The 27,224-nt window shown below is 39.2% G+C and overlaps 1 protein-coding gene across 3 annotated transcripts in view; it reads left to right on the forward strand.

Moving 5' to 3' along the window:
- Positions 1-27,224, forward strand: part of ADAMTSL1 (ADAMTS like 1) — a 476,591-nt gene that overhangs the window by 264,382 nt on the left and 184,985 nt on the right. The window contains exon 1 of one of the 3 annotated variants that reach the window (XM_075019772.1): positions 19,305-19,854. The exons of the other annotated variants lie outside the window; for them this stretch is intronic. Coding sequence (XP_074875873.1) covers positions 19,774-19,854 — 81 coding nt within the window. The 5' untranslated portion in view covers positions 19,305-19,773. Of the gene's footprint in view, positions 1-19,304; positions 19,855-27,224 lie in introns of those variants that run through there. 3 annotated transcript variants of the gene reach the window in all.

Raw genomic sequence — 27,224 nt, forward strand, 5'->3', positions numbered from 1 at the left:
CCATTTCTTCTTTCTTTCCTTAGGCTCTGCAGGAAGACAAAATGAAAGTCTGGAGAAATATGACAATTGCTTTGGAAAAACCTGCTGCTTTGGTTAACACCTGAGTAATAATCTGTAAAATACTTTCAGCTAACTTGGAACCAGTAAACAGGAATTATAGTATATAGACTATTAAATTAGTGTTAATTTCATAGAGGCATAATAATATCCCATTGTCTCTACCTGTTACCAGCCACTCTGGTAAGGTTAACATTCATCCATCATGACAGATGATTAATTTAATTTTTGTACTTTCCTCATAGTTGTAAAGAGCAGAAGAACCTCATAGATTATTTTATACAAGAGGTAGGTTTGGAGCCCCACTGTTGTATGTTATACACTGAAAGCGCAATAAAGAAGAGGCACATCCCATAAAACAATATTTTGTAGACTTTAAAATGAAGAATACACCCAGGAACTGCAGATCTGTGAGCAGCAAATATCTCATTTCTATTAAAACCAGTTGCATACTGTGAACAGGATCTCATTTCCTAAGCGCGTACTCTGAGAGCTCTGTGCTGCTGGCTAGTGAGCAGCACTGGCTCCCTGGGCTCCTGTTGGATTCTGCAGGAGCTGATGAATTTATGTCAATGTCAGCCCAGAGGAGAATCAGGCTCTTTCTTTGAGGGTCTCATGAGCTTAACAAAATATGTAGAAACGTGGAATAATATTTGCAATAAGTTTACACTACTTATATCTTTTTTTAAAATCTCTGCTTTGATCTAAGCAGCAACAGCAGGCAAACCATCTGTATCTAGCTATTCAGTTATCGAAAACGGAGGGATCTCCTGTCAGTCTCCCATATTATTGTGGTGATTTTTTAGTCATTAATTTTTCATTGCCAAGTATTGTTTTCTCTGGGACTTCAGCTGAGTTTGTCTGTAGCAGCATGGCCAATAGAAACCATTAGAAACTAGGTAGGAGACCCTTGGTCTCCGGTTGCTGCTTACAAAAATCATTGTAACCTTTGCCTTTAGACTCAAGCCTCAGGCCTCCCGCTTTGTTCTGTAATTCCCATTTTGCCTGCTGCTCAGTCTCTGGCTTTTAAAGTTTATCGGCTGTATTTTCTTTGATTGTGAGAGGCCAACCTTCTTTTCTGCAGGCAGTTTTGTCTTCTATGGAGAGGTCTTGCAGCACAGCCCTCTTTCTACTCCCCTCCAGCCAGGGTCTCTGGTGTTCACTGGACCTCCTTGCTCCATCACTTCCACCTTGCATATCTGTCTAGAGGGCAGTGAGGAGGAGTGAAAGGCCAGTTTAACTGGTATCAATTTGTTGAAACAGCCAGACTAGGCAAAGTCTTACCTTCTGAAAATTTTGCTTACCATCATTTGCTCACCAACAGATGACCTACGTTTGCAAAGAGTTAAGATATTAGCAATGTCTTTGACCTCTCATTCTGAGGTCTGGGGTTTTGGGGTTTTGTTTTTCACTTTATTGCTTGTGTTACTTGGAAGCATGTGAGGTGGGTGTTCTGTGAATCTGCCTGGTTTGAACCTATGACAGGACTCCAGCTATTATGCAACATGGGATTCTGGTGACTCAGATGATCCAATGTCATGCTCTTGTTTCTGTCTTGTATGCCTGGCTTTATTCTGTTCTGTGTCACTGTCTTTGGGGGAAAAGAAGGGGGAAAAAGCAGAAGAGAAGAGGACAACTGCAAGAAAGACTGAAAAAGTTGAAGTGTGCAAAGAAAGACTCAGAAAAAAGCAAGGCATAGGAAAGTGTATTTAGGGATAGAGAAAAGGGATATGACTCTTCAAAGAGTGCAAGCCATGTTCTCCTTCCTACTGGCAAAAGAAATAAGCAGTAGCTAATATGCTGTTTTATAATAATAGCTTCACCTTCTAAAGATTCTGGGAGCACGACAGCCACAGATGTCCTCCAATGTCTTTGACTGGCACTGCCCTTTGGATTTTATACATTAAAAAAGCAGTGTGAGCAGTGTGACATAGCCATTTTGCTGAACATGATATTACAGAGAAGCATGAGAATCTCCCACATGTGTATACTTCAGTACCCTGATAGCTGACATCCCTTTAGTCAATTTTTTAGGCCAGAGACTCCAGCTTAGTTCCCAAAGCTAACACAGATCTATGTATTCAATAGCTAAAGACCAGGTATGTCTTCTACAGTCTCTGACACTGGTGAGGATCTTGTTTCTGTTTAGGGCCATTGAAAAAAGGTCAGCTTGCCATGTTGTATTGAAATGATCCCACCGCAGAGGTGGTCTGAGATGATGACAGAAGATGGAGTTGTGCTGGGATGCTGAATCAAACTTTTCTGTGCTTATGAAAAAAAGCCATAAAATGTGAAATGTCCAGCATGCGTGCTATGGGAATATTGTGCAATGCAGTATTTGTAAGACATGGCAAACCAGTCCATAAAAACAATAAAGCCTGTAAAGCATGCACATGTGTTCTACTGCAAGCTAGCAAACAAAAAAGGGGAAATAAAAATAATAAATGGCAATTTGAACTTTATCTTAGTTTTTTTTTAGTTGTAATTGAATATCATTGGCAACACCACAAAAGATGACCTTTGGGATTTTTTTTTCCTCCCCCAAAAGGCATGATGTTCCTCTTCATTTAGAGATAGTGAGAAATAGTGGTATCATTGACTATATGTCATTATGGAAAATCTTGTGAGTTTGGACTATTGATTCCAGGATATTTTGATGAAATGGGAACCATTTTGTTTCTGCAAAACTACTACCTGTATGAATTAATTTTAAAATTACTAATTCTTTAAGTAGTTTCTGATTTTCACCACATGGCTACCTATTGAACAATAGTCAGTCACTTATGTACCCAGCAAAAGTCCATTTTGAATCAGTTGCCTGTATTGTAAGTTTAAAAGGCATTAAATTAAAATAAAATTATTTTTCTCATCTACCATTTTGATTTGAACTGAGATTATATTTTGAAAAAAATATATGACTAAAGGTGTAGAAAGGATTTCTTCTTTCAGCAGAAGAATATACACAGCATTAATTTTCTGTCTCCTACTACCGTTTTGTCTATTGTTTCTATCTTGTCATTAGAGAATTAAAATGCAAGTGACACTCCTCTCCTGCTTTTCCTCCTCCTTTCACACAAAAAACCAAAGGGCATTAGAGAATTCTGATCTGGTCTGTGAGTAGAAAAAATTATAAGCCTTAAGCACAATAACAGAAATAACTAAGGAAGATTGAATAAGACCCAGTGGCAAAAATTTTCATGGTTAAAAATGGGCACTTCCAGTAACTTTTAAAAGGTTTTTTTGTCATTGTTTGCACACTTTCTGTACAAATACTATCAAAATAAATTTTCAATGAATTTATTTTCATAGTTCTGTTATGTCTAATTGATCATTTATTACCACATGAAATTTTAATTTGTTCAAATTACAAAAAATATCTTATAAATAAACTATAAAATAGGTATTATAAAATTGGAGATGCAAAATGTCTTTTCTCTCCAGATAATAAAGCAATCAAGCTGGTTCTTACTGTTCAATTTTGATTTGGTCTCAGGAACTATTAGGATAAACACTAAAATGTATTTATAACAGCTATTGAAACAAGCATTGGACTCAACAGAAGAAGAGATTCTGGATGGCATCAGCTGTGGGATTTTGCAGATCTAGATAAGGCATCTGACCCCCGTGGCTGAAAAACACAGCAAAGGAGAATATCATTATGCTGGTGGAAACAGAGGGGCCCGGCCAAAGCCGTGGTTTTAGCAGTGCTCCCTTTGCCCCTTGCTGGTGCTGTCCCTGTGCACCCAAGGGTGAGCTTTTTCTCAGTTCTCATCAGTTTCTTCTATCTACCTGCCTGTCACCCACATGTGTACTTCATTGTCCTGAAGGCCATTAAAAACTAGTTATTAGTGAAAATTACTGTCTCTGCAGTATCAGCACAAACGTCACATGATAAGAATGGCTTACCTGCATCTGTTGTAAGATAAAAGAAAAATAGTGTTATTTTAATTGATGACTGTCACAAGACCTCTGTCTTCTGCTGTGCAGACAAACATCTCTGTCCTACTACAACACTAATCAAGCAGCAGGAAACCATTATCTTCTAACAAGATTCCTGCAGATTGGCTTTATTTCATAATCGGCTGTGAAGTTTTTTTCTTGAGCTGATAGGGTTGTACTGAATTTTCTCTGTTTATAAGTTTGCTTTTTTGTTTCTGTTCTTCTGAGCAAGGACAAGAAAAAGCTTAAGAGAAAGCAAAAAGACTTTTTAGTTGAACTTTCAAACAAAACTATATCAGTATAATTATTGCTTGCAGTTAATGCCTACAATCTGTAAACTTGCAGTCTGGGCACTTGGCATTGCAGGCAGAAAACAAAATGTGCTCTGCTCCAGAGAGCTTTTGATACGCAGTGTTGCAGCTCTCAAGTGAATTGCAGTATGTAAGTCATCAAAGTTGACAAAATGTCTGTGAGAAAGGCTTTTCCTGCTTCTACAAGCATTTTCAAACCCTCTGGTCTTCCTCAAAGGAGGGTGTCTAAGCAGGAAAACCACTTCTGTTCACTAGGACAAAATCTGTGTGTCGGGTCCCAATGCCTATTGACTTCATATAGGTTCATCTGAAGGCAAAATCTGGCCCATTGCATATTACAGCATTAAATGGCATTATGTTGCTGAAGAATGAGTTTTAATATCTCTCCTATATACAGACATTGAATTAATTTAAAGGGCACCAAAATAAGTTCTTTCACTTGTATTGATATGACTTTGTGTGAGCACCTTGCTTATTAAGTTCTTAAAAGAAACTGAATTCAAGTATCATCCAATTGAAGACATGTAATGAGTAGGGCTATACTGAGAATCTGACCCAGTTTTTCCCCTGGACACTGACAAGTTTTGTGAACAAAAGTGAATAGCCTATGTTGAAAGGTTAGTAAGGTGGCACATAGTACTATTTCTCATTGTTATTCAAAGAAGCAATCTTTTAATTAGAAACACAGCCACTGACCTAACAATGCAATGAGAGGCATGTTAATAAATACCAGAGGACCATGTGACGTTTCTGTTGCCCAGTGCTGCTTGGAAAGCAGCAGCCATGTGAAACACAGGCTACTCTGAGCACTGAAAATTACCATTGAAAATTACATGCTCCCAGCTGTTGTTTTTGCTACTGTCTGGGAGAAGGGGACAGATGTCATTTCCAGGGTACATCACCACCTCCTCTGGATTCTTTAATTCTTTGAGAAAGGACAAGGATGGAAGAAAAGAGCTCATTAAGGAACCCACTATAGCAGTTTTACTGTCCACTTTGTAACTTGAGCAATTTTGCTGTTTTAACCTGCGGGAAACGTGCTAACCTTAAAAAGAAAGCCACCTGGTCTAGCACAGCAGCTTGCTATTCATTTCAAACAACTGGGGCTAACCCAGTTGAGTGAAATTAAATTAATAGAGCTATTTTCACATTCTTGATGGTGAGGATACTTTCATCTACTGCCTGTTGTCTTTCTGCTCTCTAATCTGGAGGGGATCTCGCTTTCACTGTAACAACCCTGGCCCTTCCTGGGGTACCAAGGGGATGTTTCAGGGGGGTGGTGGAGCTTGACTGCCAACCTGCCTGTGGGTGCACCCCTTCACAGCGGTGAGTCTTTCTTTCTGTCCAGTAGGACTTTGGGGGTTCATCCTTGGTTGGTCCTTTAGTTTTTCTCCCTGTCATTCTCTGCAAGTTGTTTCCCGTCTTGCTGCTATTCTCTGCCTGGTCTTTTCGGCATACCCTAGAGGGGGCTGCTGCACCGCTGGCCTCTCTGCAGCGGTCGCTGCTAACCTGGGTTCTGAGCCAGTCATCAGCATCGTCAGACTCTTGCTCTTCCCTCTGGCACACTCTTCATACACACACCTGCACGCAGAGGTGCAGTATTCATGCCTGGCTGGCTTCTAGTGGCCCTTTTTGGGACCATTTCAGGGATGAGGGTGTGTAGGACAAAGTACAGTGACTTCATCATTCAAAATCGACACAGATGAGCTGCTCCTTATAAACTAGTAATCATGCCTAAAAGTGCGCGCAGTATGTATGAGAGAACATGCATTAACATTACATGGGGCTCCAACACGGTATTTCCTAGCTATGAAATGGAACAAATACCGTAAAAAGTATGAAAGCAATCACCATGATGACTCCTTGCTACTCTGGGCCCCTCACTGTCAATGAAGAACATTGTTCCTTACAGGAATGCCATTTAATATCCCGGCTGTGTTTAAACAATTCTGCCCACAGAACTTAATATGCAGACTTGATGGCACTAAAAATACTGGTGATTTAGTCTGCGTATTACTAGTTGTTGTGGTTGTAAATCTGTTGTCATGCAAATGCCTAGTTTTTCCTGTTTATGAAAGCAGCTACTCTTTCATTAATCTCTGGGGCTGTATTTTGAAGATGAGGCATTCTTTCTGAGGAAGCTTATAAATAGAAATACTTAGCAGGGGTATAGAAAGTATATAAAGCCTGATCCTATGCTGTTCAGTGGGTTTTCAGGAGAGTTCAGTGTCTCATATACAGGCTTTTAGGCAGACATGTCAGGTTAATGCGAAGAATGAACTATGCAAACACAGGCCACCACTTCTTAAAAAATCCACTTCCCGCAGAAGCACTCCAATGCCGATGAATATACCTTTGCAAATCCTCTGGGTCAGGCACTGACATGTGTCATTAGTTACGTGAGTGCCTGGTATCTTTGGCTCAGGACATTTTGGGGAATACGGCTTATTATGTTCCCTGAAACTATACTAGTTGCTCCAGTCATGATACACAGGAAGGAAGCAGGATAAATCACAGCAAGTGATGACACACACACACATCGAGTGAGCATGTATTCATGTGCTTTCAAAAAAATCATGAAAAGTTTTCAGTCATACAGGGCACTTCAAAAATCTTGTGATGTAGAAGCCAGAAAGTGCATGTCTAACACTGGAAAATCTGGCATTATTTTCTAAGATGCATTGTTTTATGGTTGCCAAGTAGATGCAACTGAATCCTCTCTATACTGCTCTACCTCCTGTGTTGTTTTCATGAGACTAGTGACATCAAGAACAGGTCAATCAACATTACTCAAACTGCTGTTTTCAGTTGATTATCTTTGACATAGAGTCTTATGTCTTGTTCTTACTAAGGATCAAGAAATGATTCTCTGAAATGCAATCAACCATCCATGTTCCTGAACCAAAGATTCAGTGAGAACCACTGTTTAGAAAATGCTCATTGTAATGGAAGCTGAAAGAAATTTTAAGAGATGGGAAATGCAAGTATTAAAACTTTGTGCAAAATATTATTTGTGATCCAAATACATTGTTTAATTAAACTCATAACTATTTCTCCCTAATGATGCTGCTCTTTAATTACTTTCCCTTCTGGCAATAACCTTGAATAACATGTAAGGTTTTCTCATGTCTGGTGCAGGAGTGTATAAACTGGGGAAATGGCAAGCTGTCTGTCTGTGCAGGTCCAGCCCAGTGTTTTGCGGAACAGTGGGAGTACAGTCTACATGTTACATGGTGATGCCACAGTAAAACATTCTGACTCGGTGTTTCCCAGAAGAATAAAAGAAAACATACAATGAGTGGAAAAAAAACATAGGTGGAAAAGGATGTCTTTTTCCTCAAGTACTGAATCTCAGCTGCAGCGTTTGACTCTGCCCTGACCAACACCCACTCCATTCTTACTGGAATCACTGGGCTATTTGTCAGGCCAGAGTGAGCTGCTACTTTTTATTATGTAGTAAAAAGTACTTCTTTTTGCTTTTTAACTCTTTTTAAAACATTAAAATGCAGAGGGGAGCCTTAACTCAGCTCTGTCTCTTCCACAGCTTAAGTGGTGAAGCTACTGCTATATTCATACTTCAGGAGAATAAAATAAAGCCAAGGTTGAGAAAATTTGAACCAGTAATTTAACTAGTGTTTTATCAAACACTGTCCTTGGATGGGTGCACCAGCTTCCTAAAGGGAGCTCTGGATACCCATTCAAGTTAGTTTTAGTTTATCCCACCCCACCCAGTCACCGTAGAGGATGGAATGGTGTGTTTTATCTTCCTGGGTATCAGATAATAGATAATCAAAGCTGCTGTTTCATTAAAGTAGCTTTGAGCAGCATTACTTCAAACACAAAGCACATGACATCTGGGCATATGCTTAAAAAAATTTTATTTACAATTATGCCAACTAGGCAGAGAGTGGTTTGGTGATCATTAACCAGGATCTTGACACTTTTAGACAATCTTCACGTGCCTTTAAGCATACCGTGCACTTCACTTGCCTTTATCTTATACTGTCACATCTGAATGTGGAAAATAAAAGATACTTCTGAATCACGTGGTGGTAACAATGCTAATGAATAGGCGTACCTATAAATTTCAAAACCTCAGTTTAATGTGACTCACACTGAAGAAACTGGCTAATTCTGTAGTTTGTCAGACACTTGGCACAGTGATCCTAAAATATGCATTATATTCACCAGGTGAGCCTCATTTGTATGTGGAATGTTTTTCATTGAGATGGATGTTTCTTTGGAAAGGCTGCCCCTAACCATGAGCATTAGTGGGACAGTGGTATTAATGGCATACAGCTCGCTTCTCAGCCTGCATTTTAAAGACTCCAAGAAAAGACTGCCTGTCAGTTAATGGACACAAAGCTCTATTGGACGAAAAGGCCTTAGAAATGTAAAGCCTAATGATTATAGATGGCACTGTAGGAGATGTATTAAAGACATGTAAAACTCCTGGTGTTACAGCTTCTGTTGCTAAGTGATACCACAAACCTACAGTTCTTTAACCTTACCCATTGCTGTTGCACAGCATTCCTGAGCAGTTTTCCTCTCCCTAAAGGATAGAGGTTTTTAGTTGGCATATATCTTTCTGAATGTCCAGCTACATACAGGTTTTAGAAAGCTGAGCCTTTGATGTACTTCATACAGATAAGGAAATATGTATTATAGTATACTCTATTAGGCATATAGTGCTGCATTGTTCTGTCAGTATGAAAGGTGCTATTTCATCTCTAGCTTCTTCCAGCTTACCTGCATTAGCTTTTCAACTGATGGTGGCATTGCAGGAAGTTATTGATGAGCTGACAGTATTTTATGATGCAATGACATGTCATTTACTCTGTCTGTGTAGTGAAGGTCTGTGCTCATAAATGTTAAAGAATTACCAACAAAACACACCAACCCCCCGCATCGCAATTCACAGAGAAGATACAATGCAGACCTGTAATACTAACATGTCTGATCTGCTTTATCTTTTACTCTGAACTTTAACAGACGAACAAGTCCATACATGTGCAGTCAAAGCCAGGAGGAGAGAGGAGAGAAGGGAGAAGGCAGAAGTAACACACAGTGGGGAAATGTAGTTCTTTACATATAAATAATGGTGTAAACCACAGTAAGCAATTAGGTTTGCCTAGGTAATCTGCTCCATAGTCTTTCATGACTTAGATACAGTTCTTTCTTACTACATCAAAGCTTTTTGCAGAAGAATGACGTTTAGCCAGTAGTCCTGTTATACTCTTTTGCTGAACAAAGTCATACTCCAGCACAAGAATATTTCTTATCAACTTCAATGCTGTTGTGCAGGCAAATAAAATTACAAACCTAAGTGGTCAGAACAATTGTTAATGTCAAAGATACTTAAAAGCAAATTTCATAAATCAGGACTCAAATAAAAGAAAGAAGATAAGCCAAAAACTGCATTAAGATAGCTCCATAAAAATCTTTGTAAATTAAATGTAGAACAGATTATGCAGTGCATCATGAAGAAAGTATTGGAAACAATAGTTTCATTGGAAACAAGTGTGCATGAAATACAATATCCATTTCAGTGGATAAACTGGTTAAATAAAGCAAATGGCACCTGGAGACAGACAAATTATAATGATGGTTCCGAGAGGGGTTTTTTATAAGATATATGAAGATATTTTTGTTATAGCTATGACTTTAGGCAAGATGCTAGATGTTGCAAAAATAAAGGCCAGTCTGTCAGAGAATGTCCTATGAAGTAACTAAAAAGACACTGTGAAAAGCTCTCAGAGTATCTGTGACATAGAAAGATGATGGGACTCTAAGCTTCTATTGCATGGATAAAGGAAGTCCTTTTGTTTCTTAAATTTCTCATAATTATTTTTTCCTTGGGATTAAGACATGCATGATGCAACAAGAAACCTGACAATAGTAGATTCTCATGAGAATTCATCTGGTAAATGGCCTTTGAGGTTAAAGCTTTGAATTATAGTAGGGTGCAGGACTCAACCTTATGTGCTTTTCCCATGAAAAAATGTTGACATAGCAGGCTTTGAACCATTGAGTATGTGAATAAATGACATTTCTAAATAATCTAGTCCTGAAATTCAGTTAAAGAACAATTATTCCCTTATTTGCTTACAAAGTTACTCAAAATCAGAAGTGCAATAGAACCAAATCATTTGGCTTCTGACTCTGAGTAACTCCAGCCAACCGAGTCCTCTGTGCTTATCCATGCAGCATTATCTGCTTGCCTCTCAACATGTCCTTTAATACGTTTTGATAATATATATTGACCAGCTTGATCAAAACAGACTGTGCATGGAGTTTAGGGGCAGATATTAAGTTCTTGTATGACTAAGGGGTTTAGTTTTCACTGATTAAAGCTGGTGAGGTTTATTTGTGAATGCCCCTTATCTTCCATTGCTCAGAAATTTGTCTCTACTGCAGTAATTTATTTGATTGGAGAATCACATTATTCTCATTTGAATGGAAGGTTTAATGCTCTTAGTGAAAATAGTTTTCTTCAGTTCCTCTATGAGTATTTGTCACACATAGTGCCATGATCATCTTTATCTCAATTGCCACTTGAAAGTCTTTCATTTTTGAAATTCAGATTATATGAGCATACATTGAATTACATGATAAAACAAATTATAATACAGACTAAATGTCATGCAGATTAAGATTTTGCTCCAATTTTCACCTGTTTTAGTTTGTAGAAGACCCTACTAAGCTCACTTTCATTATTCCTGATTTCTTCCAAGAATGAGGGAAGGATTAGGCTCCTTAAAATTATATCATCTAACCACATGTGTGGCTCAGTGCAAGCTACTCATATATTTACCAGCCACAATCATTCTTCAAATGTTTTTAAAAAGATCCTTTTCTGTGAAGATTCAGTCCACATATGGATTTGAATTTTGAGTTGCCAACCTTCATGAATTCACACTAGAAGGTCAGTAGATCCCACCAGATGTAAACACAAGAAGTAAAAATTATTTTATTTTTTCACCTGTTTCTCTGATAGTGAGACTATTTTCTCCTTAGCTCAAAAGAAGAATACTATCTGTCCTGTTTCACTGCTTCCTGTATTTCTACCATTTTGAAGCTGTTTAATACATCAAGTAGAAACTGCTGCTCTTTGCATAGTGAGCTGCAGTCCTGAGAAATTTAATATGGAACACGATAGCCTCCTAGTTATTAACATTATAATTTCTTCCAGTATTTTACTGGTTGCTTATAAATACATTTTTGTTACAACATAATAGTGCATTCATGGTCACGATTGTATACAGGTAGGAGTTGTTCACTTTTCTCAAATATTTGCAAGAAACATAAACAAAAACCATATGTTTCAAATATTTCACTGAATACCTTTTTCCACTTCTGTGCTTGAGTTGCAGCCATTTGAGCCCTGTGCTGTTTCAAAATCCTGCCACTTACCCTCATGTTTTATGACATATTCTTTATCTTTCTATATTTTTGAATGTGCTTTGTGCTCCAAACTAAAGATTTTTTTCCGTAACACTGACCCTCAATTCTTCTCCATCTCTGTGATTGTCACAAGAACAATATTGATTCCAGCTTTTAAACAGGTCATTAGGTACTTTTGTGCTATAATCCTTGCTGTTTGTCTGCATTGTTAATCTTTATTAACTTGGCCAACTTGGGGGTAAGTACTCTGTGTCTTTTGCATGGAGAACCCCCCACGTGGCATCTTCACTAGTGTTTTGATATTCAAAACTCTATTGCTAAGAAAGAAGGGTTTCTCCACTGCTTAAATATCTTGCTGGCTCGACATTTCAAAGTATGCTTTGTGCTGTCCAGGCATTCTCATTAATTACTAGTACAAGAGATGGGCCAAAACCCAAAAACTTTAAATCCAAGTCCTCTCCTTCCTCCACACCCCTAGTCTTTTGGAAACTTTGGAAAACTGAATCCAGACACAGAGCCGAGTATCACAAATTGGCCAAACCTCAATCCCACCTCCCCCACCTTAGGGGTTTTCCAAATCCTGATCCAAAATTTACTCCCTAGTCTTCTTTTCTTCCTCATTTCTTTGTAAGATTCTTTAACTTGCATATTCTTTCCTTGATGATACTTTGGCAGTTTCACTTGATTAATTTTAGGTTTGCTCACAATGGTCTAAGACCACCTGTAGAACCTGAATTTTGTTAAGAAAAGGAAAGTGGAATAAAATCCCATTTACATTACAAAAACTAAAAGCCATATAAAGAATTACCTATGCTTTACTGCTATAGAAGGAAAATAAGACAAGTCAAAAGCTTTGTAAGTTTGAGGTCCGAAGAGGTTAAAAAGTGTCATACTTTTTTTGTTTGTTTGTTTGGGTTTGTTTCTTCAGTGAAGTAATTTATAACTCATGAAGCTCCAACTGACTTCCAGCTGGGGTGGTTTACAAAAATATAGGCTGTGTTCCTGAAATATTCAAAAGCAATGTCATCAACCCCAGTGTTGCTGTGTAATACCTCTAAAATCCCAAGCTTGATAGCTTGAATGATGAGACTTCTAATAATTGCATGCAAACCTGTTTGTATCTGCTGTCCGTATGTGAGCCTTTAAAGATCATGTTTTCCTGTTATTTTTTGCCAACTGTGAGCCTAGAAACAGTTATGACAAGTGAAACTCATATATTGACCTGACATCTGAAGCTGGACCTGTGAGTTAGAAACCCAGTAATGACTGCGAAACTGGTCATGGACTTGCAAAAGTTGTCAGCATAGAACACATCTCCTACTTGCTTGAAGTTCATTGCAAGATCTGGATGTGTTCTGTAAGGTAATGGAAGTGCTCTGCAGTTAATGTCAATCTACTGACATACTGCTCACAGTGTATTTCTTATTGCCATACATGGTTAAATGAGGTTTACTTTAATTTGATTTCTCATGGAACTAACTAACATATTGGTCCATGTAGCTAAGGCTGCTAGTTTGCCTCTTCGGTGATCTTGTACAATTCCGCTCTCTGTCAGTGACTTCATGTACAATCATGGGCAAGTTAGTTAATCTCCCTGTACCTACAGTGCCCTGTTTGTAAAACATAAAAACAGTACTTCCTGTGTTTTGTGGGCTGTTCAGAGAGTGTGGCATGTAAACAACTGTCAGAGCAAGCTGAGATAGAGTGCTAGTTGGGAGGCAAGAGGCGTGGAAAGACTGGAGATGATAAATAAATTGCACAGGCTTCTGACAGTATACTTGAAAAGGAGCATGCAGCAGTGCAACAATAGGAGAAACAGTGTTGTGTGAGTAAAAAAAATTGGAAGGCAGAGGCTCCCTTTCCAGGAGAGTGCGAGTGGCCCGGAGTCGTGTGTGAGCCCACTCACAGACAGGCACTGGTATGACTCTAAAAACAGGAATACATTTTAGTCTGCCCGCAAGGAGCATGTCCAAAAGTTGAAGAGAGATAGTAAGGGTATGTAAGTGGCACCCTGGGAAAGGAATAAGCCTGAGAGAGATAATGTTGGAAGAATGATGGGTACGTGCTTGTCTGTCTTACCCGGGATTCTCCATCAAAACAGGAGGAGGAAGCAGTTTTGCATCTGCTGTTGCAGAATTCCCCTTTTTGCTGTCATAATTTAGATCTCAAGCAAGTCAGTTCAAGATGTTTGGCTCACCTGCCAAATTACCACACCCTTCCAATGAAAATATGTGAATACAGTGTTAAATTATTGTGAAAAACACTGCAAGACTCTATAAACATTTAGATATTTTGGTGAGATTTTGGTTTAGATTTTTCTGCTGCCAAATATTAAGGGTTATTACTGAAACACAACAGGTGTCTTAATTCACAAGGTAAATGGCGACAGTCTAACATGGGAAGGGGGGAGGTCTTTGTAGCTCATCACTTCAATGAGTGCAGTTAACATTTCTAGAAAGAAGCAGTCATCACATATGAATTCACTCAATCTGTTGCCACAATTCCCGCAGAAGAAGCAACTGATCAGTTTCAATGTTGAAAATGCAAAATGTTTCATGTGAAAGCATCTCATCAGTTTGATTTCTGCCCAGCTAAACAAAATGGATTAAGAAGTGTTACCTATCATCTCTTTCTCGAGACTTCTCCTCATGTTAGATGTAGAGGTTCTTGTGGGTGCTGAAGACAGAGAGGTCATAGCACACTGGTTTGGAGGTGACCTCAATGCACCCTAGTGCTCACGGCAGACAGTCACTCATACAGGGCAAAGACTGGGTGAGTCTGAAGGCTGAACTACCTATCTATTGCCCTGCTAGGTGTGAATGAGGATGTTCGTAGTCCTCAGAGGTATATTGTTCCTGCTATTGTACCTTTGAATTTTATCTCAAGTCAGAGGTCTAGGTAAAGGTTTTGTATGCATCAGGTCATGTGCACCTGGGTGAGCTTTACCCAGGCAGTCCAGGATATTGCAGTCTTTATAAATTTCATTCTAGTCTCTTTCATATCTACTGAAGACACACACAAGCACACACACATGTAAATACAAATCCTATCTGAAGCTCCTTATAAAGCACTGGCTCCCTCCTGCTTCTCACTTTCCATACTTGCACAGGCTTCTGGGTTCCCAGAAATCAATCCAGGCTTATAAGAGAAAAAAATCTAAGAATAACTGTTAACTGAAAAAGTAAAAAGAAATAAAAAATCCTGGTTGCTACAGACCTGATGGCAAAAAAGAAGTCCAACCTCCAGGAAGAGACAGGTGGCTTCTGAGTGAAAACAGTAACATATTCTCCCCAGGGAGATCAGCTCCAAAGTTGAGTTCACTCTTTCCTGCTATAAAGCATATTGATGTTAACAGTTTTCTTCTGCCTGCACGTGTGTTTTTCAAATTAAGTATTGTTAAATCTGTAGAGCTTTAAATACTACTTTAGACACCCTCCTTTGCTTCTACTTCCATTTCATATAACCTGCCATAGGTGCGCAGTGCCGATAACTGGCTCTGCTTCTCACAAACAGATGCACACTGATTTAATTTAAACACCTGCCAGAGGTGAAGGAGAATTGGAACTAATGACCAGTTCAGAAAGTGGAAAGGGTAATTTTTCAGGACACGGAGTAGCATGTATTTGTGCATTCACTCTCCCTGAGATGGTGAAGGGCTTACGTTTGTAACATCAGGGTTTGGAGGTGACATATTTGCATATGTATACTAAGAAAGTGATACTGAATGCAATCCTTGACTCACCAATCTCCAATATCAATTTTGCAAATGATCTTAAAGGACTCAGGATTTTATCTGTATCGTTAAGGTTTTGCTGAGAACAACCTTTGTCTTACTGGTAAAACAAAGCACTGGGCACAGTAGCACCATCCACATTGGCTAACACACCCCTTGAGGTTTCAGCTATTAATTCTGTGGCAGGTGGAAGCCTTTTATTGCTCTGAATTCTTGCATTCATTTGGGGTGCATGACAGAGAGAGATTTGGGGGATGAACAGGGCCTGAGGCTTTGCACCTTTCAGGCAATGTTACCTCATTTATGGCATATTTTCCTTCTTACTATAGGCTTTATTTTTCAGTATATAGGCAACCCAAAAAGAAATACCACCACCACCAAACTAGTGTTCAATATCTAGAATGACCTTTCAGCAAGATAAATAAATGAACTCCACACAAAATACGTATATGCAGATAACAAAACCCTGGACCTGAACAGCAGGATATGGAGATGTTCAGCTCCAGAACACTTCCAGGCACTTCATGCCTTAAAGTCATTTTTCAGTAAACCTACACTTTTTTCCAGTTCTCTTTTTTTTTTTCTTTTTTTTTTTTCAGTTAGAAATAATTCAAATGAACCTTCAGGTAGATGCAACACTGCTCTGCAGAAATTGGCAGATATTGGGCATGACTCCTCATTAAATCTGTATGCAAGAATTTGAGTAGACCTTTCCTTTGGACTTGATTCATGTGAGTTTCCATTCCTTGAATTTTGCTTTGATTTCTAGGTTCAAATATGTGCAGAAAACTGAAAGCCAAACTGTTGAAACTATGATCATGTGGCTTTATGAAAAATTTATGGGGTTTGCATCAGTTTATTGTGAAAACAAAATTCAAGCTGCATTTTAGAATCTGGTCTGAATTTTAAATGTGCAACAAAATATCAAGTCTAGTGAATTTCATACAATTTACAATGCTATTATGAACATCTTGCTGCTCTGCTACTGATTAAACACATATCTTGAAGAAACAAAGCTCTTTATAGCTAAATCACCTTTTCAACATGTCTGAACATTGCAGGCCACATATGTGGTAACGTTACTGCAAGATCTTCAACTCACTACAAGAAAGTCACTGAGGTGCTGGAGCGCATCCAGAGAAGAGCAACAAAGCTGATGAAGGGTCTAGAGAACAAGTCCTGTGGGGAGCAGCTGAGGCAACTGGGGTTGTTCAGTCTGGAGAAGGGGATGCTGAGATAAGCTTATCGCTCTCTACAACTGCCTGAAAGGAGGTTGTAGTGAGGTGGATGTCCATCTCCTCTCCCAAGTAACAAGAAATAGGACAAGAGGAAACAGCCTCAAGTTGCACAGGGGAGGTTTAGCCTGGATATTAGGAAAAATTTTTTCACTGAAAGGGTTATGAAGCATTGGAACAGGCTGCCCAGGGAAGTGGTGGAGTCACCATCCCTGGAGCTATTTAAAAAATGTGTAGACGTGGTGCTTAGGGACATGGTTTAGTGGCGGACTTTGCAGCATTAGGTTTACAGTTGGACTGGATGATCTTAAAGGTCTTTTCCAACCTAAATGATTCTATGATTCTATTCTGTGATTAACTTCCTTCTCTTGCCATCACTTTCCATGCAAAATCCCTATAAGATTCAACGAGAGGTCCATAAGCAGAAAAATGGCAGGATACATGGAATCCAAGTATAATCCAGTTATTCCATCTTAGATGATTTAATTGCCTATTGAGACTTCTGTACTGATAAGAAGAATCTCCAAAACTTCCTTTTAAAAACTCCACCTTCTCCAAAGTTGAACAAGAAATGTCCAAAATCAGAAATTCTGAAATGGACTTATGTAGTGTTAGTGCAACAACTCCAGTTAAAAGTTGGGCTAAGAAAAAAAAAAGAAAGAAAGAAAAAGACAAGCATATGGTTATGAAAACATCCTTCTCAGTTGTTTCATTCATTGTAAGCCACGTAATCATAATTGCAGCAGTTTTGTTTTTAAAAATAAAGCAGTCATCATTTCATCTATTCAATATTACAAATCTTGCTGTTTACCATAAAAATTTGGCCTTGAGAATTTTGTGTACAGGAATTCCAGGAGCTATCTTTAAGTACTGCTCCTATGATATTAGTCTTCTTGGGGTAAAGAGTGTGGGAGAAAACAGACAGCTGTGGCCAGGAGATGTAAGGAAAAAATCCTTTTGTGCAACTCTTAGGGGTGTGTTGAGACTGCTGGTGAAGCAAAGGATTTGGGGGCTTTGTGTAGTGGTGGTGGTATTTTTAAAAGGTACACTGGACTTTTAGTAAATTTATATGTTTAGTTTCCTGAGTTTTCAAGGACAATAGGAGAAGTTGTAAATTCTGCCATGGTGTCATCCTATGATGGTTTCCCCACTTCTGAGCCACAGGGTGGTGCAAAGTGGTCCATCCCTCTGCTCTCCTCCTGGAAGTCATTTCTGAAGTTGCTATGTGAGGGGATTTGGACACACAAAGGACTCACTGATGCTAGAGGAATCTTAGTACCCATTTTAGACCTTTTCTCACCCCTGCTATGTTCAGTCCATGTAGCTGGTTTTCCAATATAGCCCCTTCCCACTAAGCCTTTTCAGTCTTCCTGGCCCTGTTTCCTCACCTGCCAAGTCCAAAGGTCCCCAACCAAGCTACTGCTAGTCAGTGCAAGCTGAAATCTGTTTCTCCCACTGTTCCTAATTACTTTTGTTTCTTGTTCTAAATTTCTCTCTTCAGCCTAATTTCCCAAGTCCAGCTCTGTCTAGTTTATCTCTTTTCTGTTTTGGCCTTCAGATGTTTTCAGCATCTATGTTCCTGTTCCTGTTACACGAAGCCAGACGCTCTTCTTTCCTCCTGACTTCCTAACATATGTAACTCTTTTTTTTCTGCTCAGTTCTTTCCCTCTTGCAAACTCTGTATCACTCTCCATCTGCTCGTCCAGCTTTTTCTCCAGGCTGTTCTTTTCTACTGATGTGCAGTTCTCTTAAATGGTCTGTGGTCTACACTTGCTCTGTTTTCCTTTCTATCCCCAGTCCTGGTGCCTTAGCAGAGTTTCCCTTTCTTCTGCTAGCTTCTGACTTCAGTCACTTTTCAGGCTTATTGCTAGCATATTGTTCTCTACCCCTAACACACATGGACCTTACTTTTCTCCTTCATTGTCTGAGCTTACTGAGGTACCACAGTTAAGAGCTTAGGGAAGACAGGGCTTTCTGCACGCCCATCTGGGCATAGCATGCCCTGCAGCACCATGATGTTGTGACTGCAAGAGACGTTCAGGTCAGCCCCATGTGGGAGAATGCCTACTGGGTTCAGAAAGAGTTCTTGGATGCAGTTTGCAATTTCTGCTTCAGAAAATAAAGCAAACAGACTGACAAAAAAAAAAAAAAATAGCTGGAGACTTCAGGCAATGCAGGGGCATAGGCATGCAGACTGCATGAATCCTTAACACAGTGAGAGCAGTGATTTGAAACTCCTATATGTCAATACTTAAAAGGCAGAGTTCCCAGCTTTCCCGAGTTGTGTGGATCTTTGCCTTTCTGTGCAAAATTCTTCCTCCCATAAGCTCACTTTCCTTCTAATGCAGAATAGGGTAGGTTTCAAATTTCCCCCAAAAGAAAGAAGTAGTGACAGAAAAACCGTCACTCAGTCCTGTTAGAAACATTCCTAGTTTACGGTTTGGGAGTGGAGTCAGACTCCTTTATTGCTGAACAAATGGTGTAAAAGGCTTCCAGAGAGCATTTTTCTGTAAAGAATGCAAGGCTTTAGTAAAACATACATTCTCCCTGGAGGATTTCAGCATTTTCCGATTGGTGCCTTTTATGGCATACGTTATGTATTGACACAGATTAAGTTTCCCTCCTGTCTGGAACAATGCATGCTCGGGAGGAGAGCTACTGACCTAGCAATAAGCGTGAACAGCTCACGGCAAGTGGTGGAGCAGAGCTCCTGGAGGACGGCTAGCTGAAGGCAGAGCACTCCCTTCAGCTGTGCCATTCTGACTCTCTCCTCCTCCTTCTCCCCCTCCTCTCTCTCTCTCCCTCTCTCTTCCCCTCTGTCCTTCACTGTTACCCTTTCCCTAGACCCCTTGGCTTTGTCGTGCTGCTTGTCTGACTAGCAAGAGGGGGATTGGCTGCTCGCTGGCTCAGGGAGCGCTTCCCCGCGGCTCACCCCAACCCACCCACCCACGCCTGGGTCAGGAAATGTGAGCAGGGCTGATGGAGGCGGAGAAGCAGGGCTGAAGGTTCGCACCGGCGCTGGATGTGACAGCAGGCAGCCGAGCGCCCCGCAGCCTGTGCAGCGTCCGACCCCAGGTCCGGCACGGACGGGACCATGGAGGGCTGCCGCTGGGCAACTGCTGGCGCCCTGCTCCTGGCTTCCCTCATCCTGGTAAATGCCATTTCTTTCCCGCAAGTATGTGTCGATTGCAGCTGATACTGTGTCTGTGTGTATATATGCGGGTGGGTATGTTTTTAATCTTCGGGACTGCAGTTAGAGAGACTTTGTTTCGAACTCATCGTGTAACTCCTGTCCTCTCTACAGTGTTGCAGGCGTGGAGCCTTGATATTGTGAGTTGCTGCAGGTAGAACCAAGAAGTTGATGTTGGCATCACTTTTATAAACTTGGAGAGCAATGACCTGCGAATGGTGATTTAACTGCTTGGGATTTAGAGAAGAGCTGTTTCTCCCCTCTTTAAATCAAACCTTATCATGCTGTAATGTTCCTGAAATTTTCTTCCTTCCTGAAAAAAACAGAAGAGAAAAAGTATTTTTCAGTCGTGCACATGCAGAGAAACAAGGTACAGCATGTACCGAACTTTTTCCTGCAGCCAGTTTAAGTAAGCTCTCATTACTGCTGTAACTCATTACAGAGACAAGTTTATACCAACTTCTAGAAGATACATTATGTGATATCTGGTATACTTCAGGGCTGCAAAGCCGATCATTACTTTATGATTTTCTCACATACTTCCCCTCATTATCCTGATAGGATGCTCTACAGCTGACCACTATAGCTCTGCTGTTTGATTGAGATTAAATGTTCCATTTTGACTCATACTTAATTTTGTAAGTATGAGATGTAAGTTTGCTATCAGAAAATCTGCAGTAAGAATAGTAATATGCACCCACATTCTTGGCATACATGTATATTGTCTTTTTCTGAAGATTTGACTGAATGTAGTCATTCAAATAGGGAAGAATCTTAAAGAAATGTATGAATTTTATAGCAGCTTGCATCTTCCTATTTATCTCTATAATACAATCTATGATAATCATTGTAAACTAATCTTAAGACATTTTTTTTAGCAGCCAGATGGGGACTTAAACAATGGGATAACCCTATTCAAAATGCTTATTAAAAATATTATATGATTTTTTTTAAAAAAAATTGAATATAGAATCACTAAATACTAACTAATCACAAGGAATAAGTGCTGTCTGGATTGGTCTAAAAGTCTTATTTTGTTTAAAGGTCTATTCATTTAAAATACTGAATTCACACAAAACAGCATAAAGTCAGCATAAATTTTCTTTCATTTATGAAAATGAGATGTTTATAACCTGATGACTATAATATGTTATGAGTCAATCCTGCAGTACTAATTTAGGGAAGATCAACAGGAGATATGACTCAACAAGACTTTGTAAGGACTGTAGGATTTGGCCGCATGTTAAGCTCATACTCATAACATTTGTGCTTCACTCTCCTGCTTGTGAATTAAGTTCTCAGTCCTTAATTCATGAAAATAAATAGTGCATTCTGCTGCCAACTATTATGCATTATGTTCCATACTATAGTAGTTTGTATGACTTACCCTGCCTCAAGAGATTTCCCCCCCCACACCTCCCACCAAATCTTTGTGCCTTAAGAATAGTGATGTGAAGCAAGCTTAACTTTCTTTTTTGAATCAGGCTATTCTTTTGCTCTTTCCATACTCAGGAAAATCTCTCACTTGCTTTCAGCAGGAGATTAGGTAAACATGCAAGAATTTGACTTATAGTTGGCTAGAGATAGAGGTAAGTTGTAGGATACCTTGGTATACATATTACTACTGTAGTTCATTGCAGCATGAGGTCACACAGGGCATAGTAGAAAGCTCATGGATGTTTTTGAGAAAAAAAGAGGCATTGGGTCAGGTGTGTAACCTGGCTATTAGCCTCGTAGGTATTAGCCTTTAGTCAAGTACATGGAATTAGTTTGAAAACTATGACAATCAGCATTTCAATTTATGTGTTTCACCTTGTATCTCTCTAAAACCCCTGTCTTGCCCACACTGAGAAACATGAGCAGCTTCTAGTCATGTAGCACTCAAGTAACACCAGCAGAAGTTCACAGCTGTAAGCACTAAGGCTAGGTAACAAATGCTTACATGATTGGTCTTCCAATAATTTATCACATGTTCCAATATTTTCAGTAAGGCACTGTAGAGCAAAGTAGCGCCTAAACTCTTTGTTCCACACCCTTGCCTCAGTAATGAGGTTGCACAGCCCAGACGTGCACAGTGCATGCTCACATGATGCTAAGGGTCAGTATCAGCAATAACCTCTCCTCTTACCCTCGTTAGCCAGCAGGTAGAGTCTACTTCAGGGCAGATGACCTGGAGTGGTGTAGTAGTGAGTGTAGCTCACTACTCCATCAGAGTTCTTAACCTTCTTCAGAAGAAATTGTATTCATTTTCAGTTGAGTGGTGTTTCGGTAAGGTCTGTGGGGGCTCAGCAGTTTATTGTTTAACTGCCCTAGAACTTGCTCCATGCTCAGACATCCAGTTTCCCTGGCATAAACGGGAGTTAGGTACTTTCATAGATACTTTTGAGAATCTGAGCCATAACACTAGATGCCTGTTTTGAAAAAGTAATATCAGACTGAAAGTAACTTGAAAAGACAGTTTCTCTCTTTGCAGACTAAGACGGGGTATTTGGAGAATTTTGCTCATTGCTCGGTGAACTTTTGCATGCTAAGGAAATATTAGCACACCACTTTTACAAGAAACAAAAGAAAGCAGGCAATCTATTCTGAAGATTCCCTTTTCTATTGCTTTAAAAATAAAAGCCTAACACAAGCAAATCACAGTTGTCTAACTCAAAGGAAATGTAGCCAAAACCATAACCAGCCATGTGTTCATCTGAACTTGAAGTCAAATCACTTCATGTCAGAAGGGCATTTAATAATCACATTTGCATTTGTTGTTTGCATCTTTTCAGCAGCTTTTTTTTAGCTCTTTTTGTTGCTGTTGTGCTACTTACAAAAGTAACACTAGGAACTGTAATAAAGTACATGTGTTTTTCTGCAGGATTTCTTTCTTTTGCTGTGCTAATTTGTACATGGAAAATAGTCAAATACAATAGTCCATTCCTTCCAGGCTCTTTGGCATTACATTCCCCTATTATCTAACTGGGTCTGTCTTGGATGACCACAAGCACAATTAGCCAGTGGAATGAATATGATGTTTCTTGTTTACATCTGAATGTACAAAGCTTGACAGTTTTTCCTTTCACGTGTAGATAGGTCTACCTACTGTTGTATGTCTGCTCCTCTGTTTCTACAACTGTAGCTGTATAGAGCAGGATTTTTCCAGTACAGGGTCCAAAGTGCACACATACATTTTCATGTGTAGTCATGCCTATGTAGAGATTTGATCACATCAGTTGGGTAAAATGCACTGAAATACAGAGTACAGCTATACAAAGCTAAGATTTATTCATGGGAAGGAGTGCACAATTTCTCACCCTTGTGGTTTGTTGCCAGTGCTGCTGTGCTCTGAATGTCTTGTCTATAAAACAAAACAATTTCTTATATGAAGGTCTAGATAATACTAAGTATGTATACTCATCACTTTCTTCTTACATTCCTCTAGAATTTTGTGTTTGGACTTATTTTATTGATCTCTTCCTTCAGATTTTTTTTTTAAGTATATCATTTATTCGCTCTTTTTCTACCAAGTGCAAAGGCTTTCATGAACTGAACTAAGGTTGTGTTACAGGTTTTTTTTCTTTTGGACTTCAGTGAATGGGAGTCAGTACTTTATGTAGGCTGTTGAGCTATTGGTCTGCCCCTCAAATGTCAGTAAAGTTAAAAATGTTTTGTTTTAATGACTTTTGCTAGATTCATATGTTTGGCAAAGAATAGTAAAAGGAACTATGAAATTAAACACTGTGGAGAGTCTAAACATTGTAGTATAGTCACCTGTAGTCATGGATCTGTCAGCTGGACAAACTTATATGCTTAGGAAGTTCGTGAGTTAATGTAAAGCCTGAGTAGTCCACATGCCCAGACAAATAATTCTTCAGGAGAGGGCTATCAATCTCTGCATAACTGATTTCTCACTGAAGGAAACAAAAACTGAAACCCTTATAACTGTGTTGTTAGCCATCCAAATATAACCTCGTGGTTTCTGTTACAGGGTTGTTGTCCTGTCAAATCTGCAGATGGCACTGTTGTTTCTATTGCTTTTCTTAGCTATTTTCTTAAGCTTGTAAGAAAAGTAAGAAAATTATTACTGTATGGGCAACAATTACATGGAAAAGAAATGGGAAATTGCAGTCTGTTGCCACGGAGGCATGTACTCTCTCGTATGAGGAAGGAAAGCAGAATAATAAGACCATCCTTACAGAAACAATCAGAAAGCTGAACATAGTGAAAAAACAGTGAAAACACATCAACCACCAGATGCTATGGTATCAGGATGGGGAGCAGGAAAAGGAGAAAGAAATTACTTGTTCCAGTCCAAGCCAAGGGCAGTTATGAAAGAAGTCTTCTCATGTGGTGGACAGCAACTAATCAGAAGCTGGCATGAAACATTGAATTCCATCAGAATATCATACTCTGTTATGAACCAGAACTTATTCCTAACTGGTGTACAGGAATGGCTAACTTTTGCTTTTGGCACCTCCATCATTTCATATCAGCCAGTGGAGTTAGGCTTGTCATAACAGATGGTTGACCAGCTTTGAATATTCAAGGTCTTATAACATCCCCTAGCCCTTAAATGTATGTTCAGGCAAAATTGGGGAAGTAACCAAGAGATATACATTTCATGGAGTGATGGAAAATCTTTTCTAGGTCCTTAATGCTATATAGTGTTGAACACAGACCAATAATAGTCAATGCTTAGTGCAACCTGATCATTTAGATGTCCTTCTATCTCAGGGAATGTAAAACATTTCATCACAGGTCTGAGATTTGCTATCATGCGTGCTAAGACTCACTCTACATGTTCAGACCTATTTTTTTAATCAGCCAAAATATTTCCATATGCAAAGTGGACACAGAGAGAGGGTTGTCTATTGGGGATTATAGATACTAGAAAGATTTAAAGGTTGGTATCATGGTTTTAAAGATGCTATTCTCAAATGTTTCATTTGTCTTTCAAGATAATTGTATGCAGTATCTTATCTGTCTCTCTTGAAGGCTCTCCCACAGCCAGATAGGGTCATCAGCCTTTAAAGTTTTTGCCCTCCTTTTTGGAAGTGACAAATACCATTCCTAGAATGCTAACTGCTAATACAAATATAATGGTTCATAAGTATAGTATTAGCTAAGATTTGAGAGCAAGCTTCTCATCTATACAAATTTATTTGCCTCTGTTAACTGCAGTAGAACTATATTAAATTCCACCTGCTCAGACTTTGTATTAAAGTCTTTTCATATAATAACTGTTTTTATGTTGAGCTTTTACATGTGGTATTTAGATGCCATGCACAGGAGCAATTAAAATACGTTCAAAAAGCATTGGTCATGAATATCTTCTTGTGAAACCTCTGAGTGGCCAATTTATCTTATTTTCAACACGACACCTTTGCTGGGTGTTGTCAGTTTGTTACGGCCTGAATCTGAGTGTGCACATTGAAGACTACTGTAGGCCAGGACCTTCTCTCTGCTTCACTGACAGTGAGATGTTACCATATCAAAGATTACTAACTCCAGGTGCATTTCTAGGGTTTTTTTTAATTTTTTCTTCCTTTAAGTACCCTGATTAGAATTTCATTTCACATATGAGCACGTTTTTTCTTTTTGCTGCCAGAAACCAACTTTTCCAAATTTCTTATAAAAGTAGCTAAAGTTGTGGTGAAATTGGAAGGCAATATGGACAGGTGACTGGGGGAGGAAAAGCAGCATTTGTACTTGTGAGATTTAATTTGCTTCCAAGGCAATCCTATGTATAAATCCTAATAGTTTTGCCACCTGTGAATTATTTGGACTGTTTATAGGAGCAGTCCTTTTTCGAGTTGTGTACAGAAATAAGTGGTATGTTCACTGAGTCTACAGTATATTAATTTTAACATTGTTTCCATTTTCATCTGCACTGCCTTTATGGAATTTCTTCCAAAGCTTCAACCCTTTAGAGGTTGTCCTGAGATTTCTGCCTTTCAGGGACTTCTTGTAGAGCAAGTCCAGCAGAGAGGGTGTCAGGGTGGAGGGAAGGGGGTGTGTGATAACGTAAGACATCCTGAAATAAATTCCAAGAGTGCTCAAGAAATGAGACAGGAAATTATATGCAACTTATAATAAATTCAAACTGTCCCATAAAATAAATATTACTCATTTTGTTTCCATATGAATGTACTGTAGGGGTGTCAAATTTCCCCTTCTAGCTTTGTTGGATATAATCTCAGTCCCTGTTTGAAGTTTGCTAGTGTATTGTTCAGATCCTGTGCTATATCAACAGACCCAGAAATGAAAGGGAATAAAGGAAGCAATAAGTTCTCCTACCGTTCTGGTGCTGGCATCATATTGGTGGATTATTTATTTATTTACTTACTTAACTGGCTTATTTAAATCCCCATATTTCTTTCAGCCTGGACTGTTAAAAGCATCTGTTGTTGAGGGCAAATATAACTGCCCTTTACAAGCCCAGGGCTGTCTTTTCTTTTTTCATTTTGGTATATGGATGGATTATGATTATAAATGTGTTTTGGATATGACATTTTCATAGTCCCTGTAACTTTTAAAAAAGAGAGGGGGGGGGGGGGGTTCATGTTACTGTGGTATCACCAATATGTTCCTTAAAGGTCTAGCCAGGGCCATGTTTTAAAGATAAAAGATCTGAATCAGCTCAAGGACAGAGGGAATTCTCTGAAAACAAAAACATGAGTTGTCACAGCTTGAATCGTAAGACTCTGCCTTGCTAATCCAAACTTTAGCAGTGTCATCATTCTCTGATGGGCTCAGCCACCCGTCAGTGCTGGTGAGCACCAGGGCAAGTGGGAGTGTGTTATCACATCTTACTAGAGCTGAAGACTAAATTAGAGAGGAATGCATACCCTTTCTCTGCAGCATACTGGTTCCAAAGTGTGGCTATGTCTTTTCTTTTATTTGGTGAGAGCAATGGAAGCATAAATATTTTCACCATGTGTGATATTACAGGGCAGCATGAGAGTAGCAGCAGTTTATATCCTGGTAGTGTCTAGGTCCTTCCATCTTTGTAATTCAGTGTAAAATCATGAAAAAAAGAAAATCTGGTACTCCTAGAAAACTCCAGCTTGGTACTGCAAACTCTCAACAATTGAGTGCCTTTTCCTTTAAAGAAACATTAATTTGCGAACAATTACTTGGTGATCAAGGGGGGGGAATAAATATGTAAGATAAACTCTGAGGTTTATAGTTAATTCCTAAGGGTCCCATGAACATTTTTTTTCCTGTCTTCCCTTTATTTTTTGTTACAACATGGGATCTTGAGCTTTCTCTGTGATTTATTTATTTATTTACTTCTCCCTCTTCCCTTCCCCCCCTTCTTCCTTCCTTTCTTTTTTCCTTCCTCCCTCCCTTTCCCTCTTCCTCTCTTC

Source organism: Buteo buteo, chromosome Z (assembly GCF_964188355.1).
Source record: "Buteo buteo chromosome Z, bButBut1.hap1.1, whole genome shotgun sequence".
In the NCBI taxonomy this organism is placed as follows: domain Eukaryota; kingdom Metazoa; phylum Chordata; class Aves; order Accipitriformes; family Accipitridae; genus Buteo; species Buteo buteo.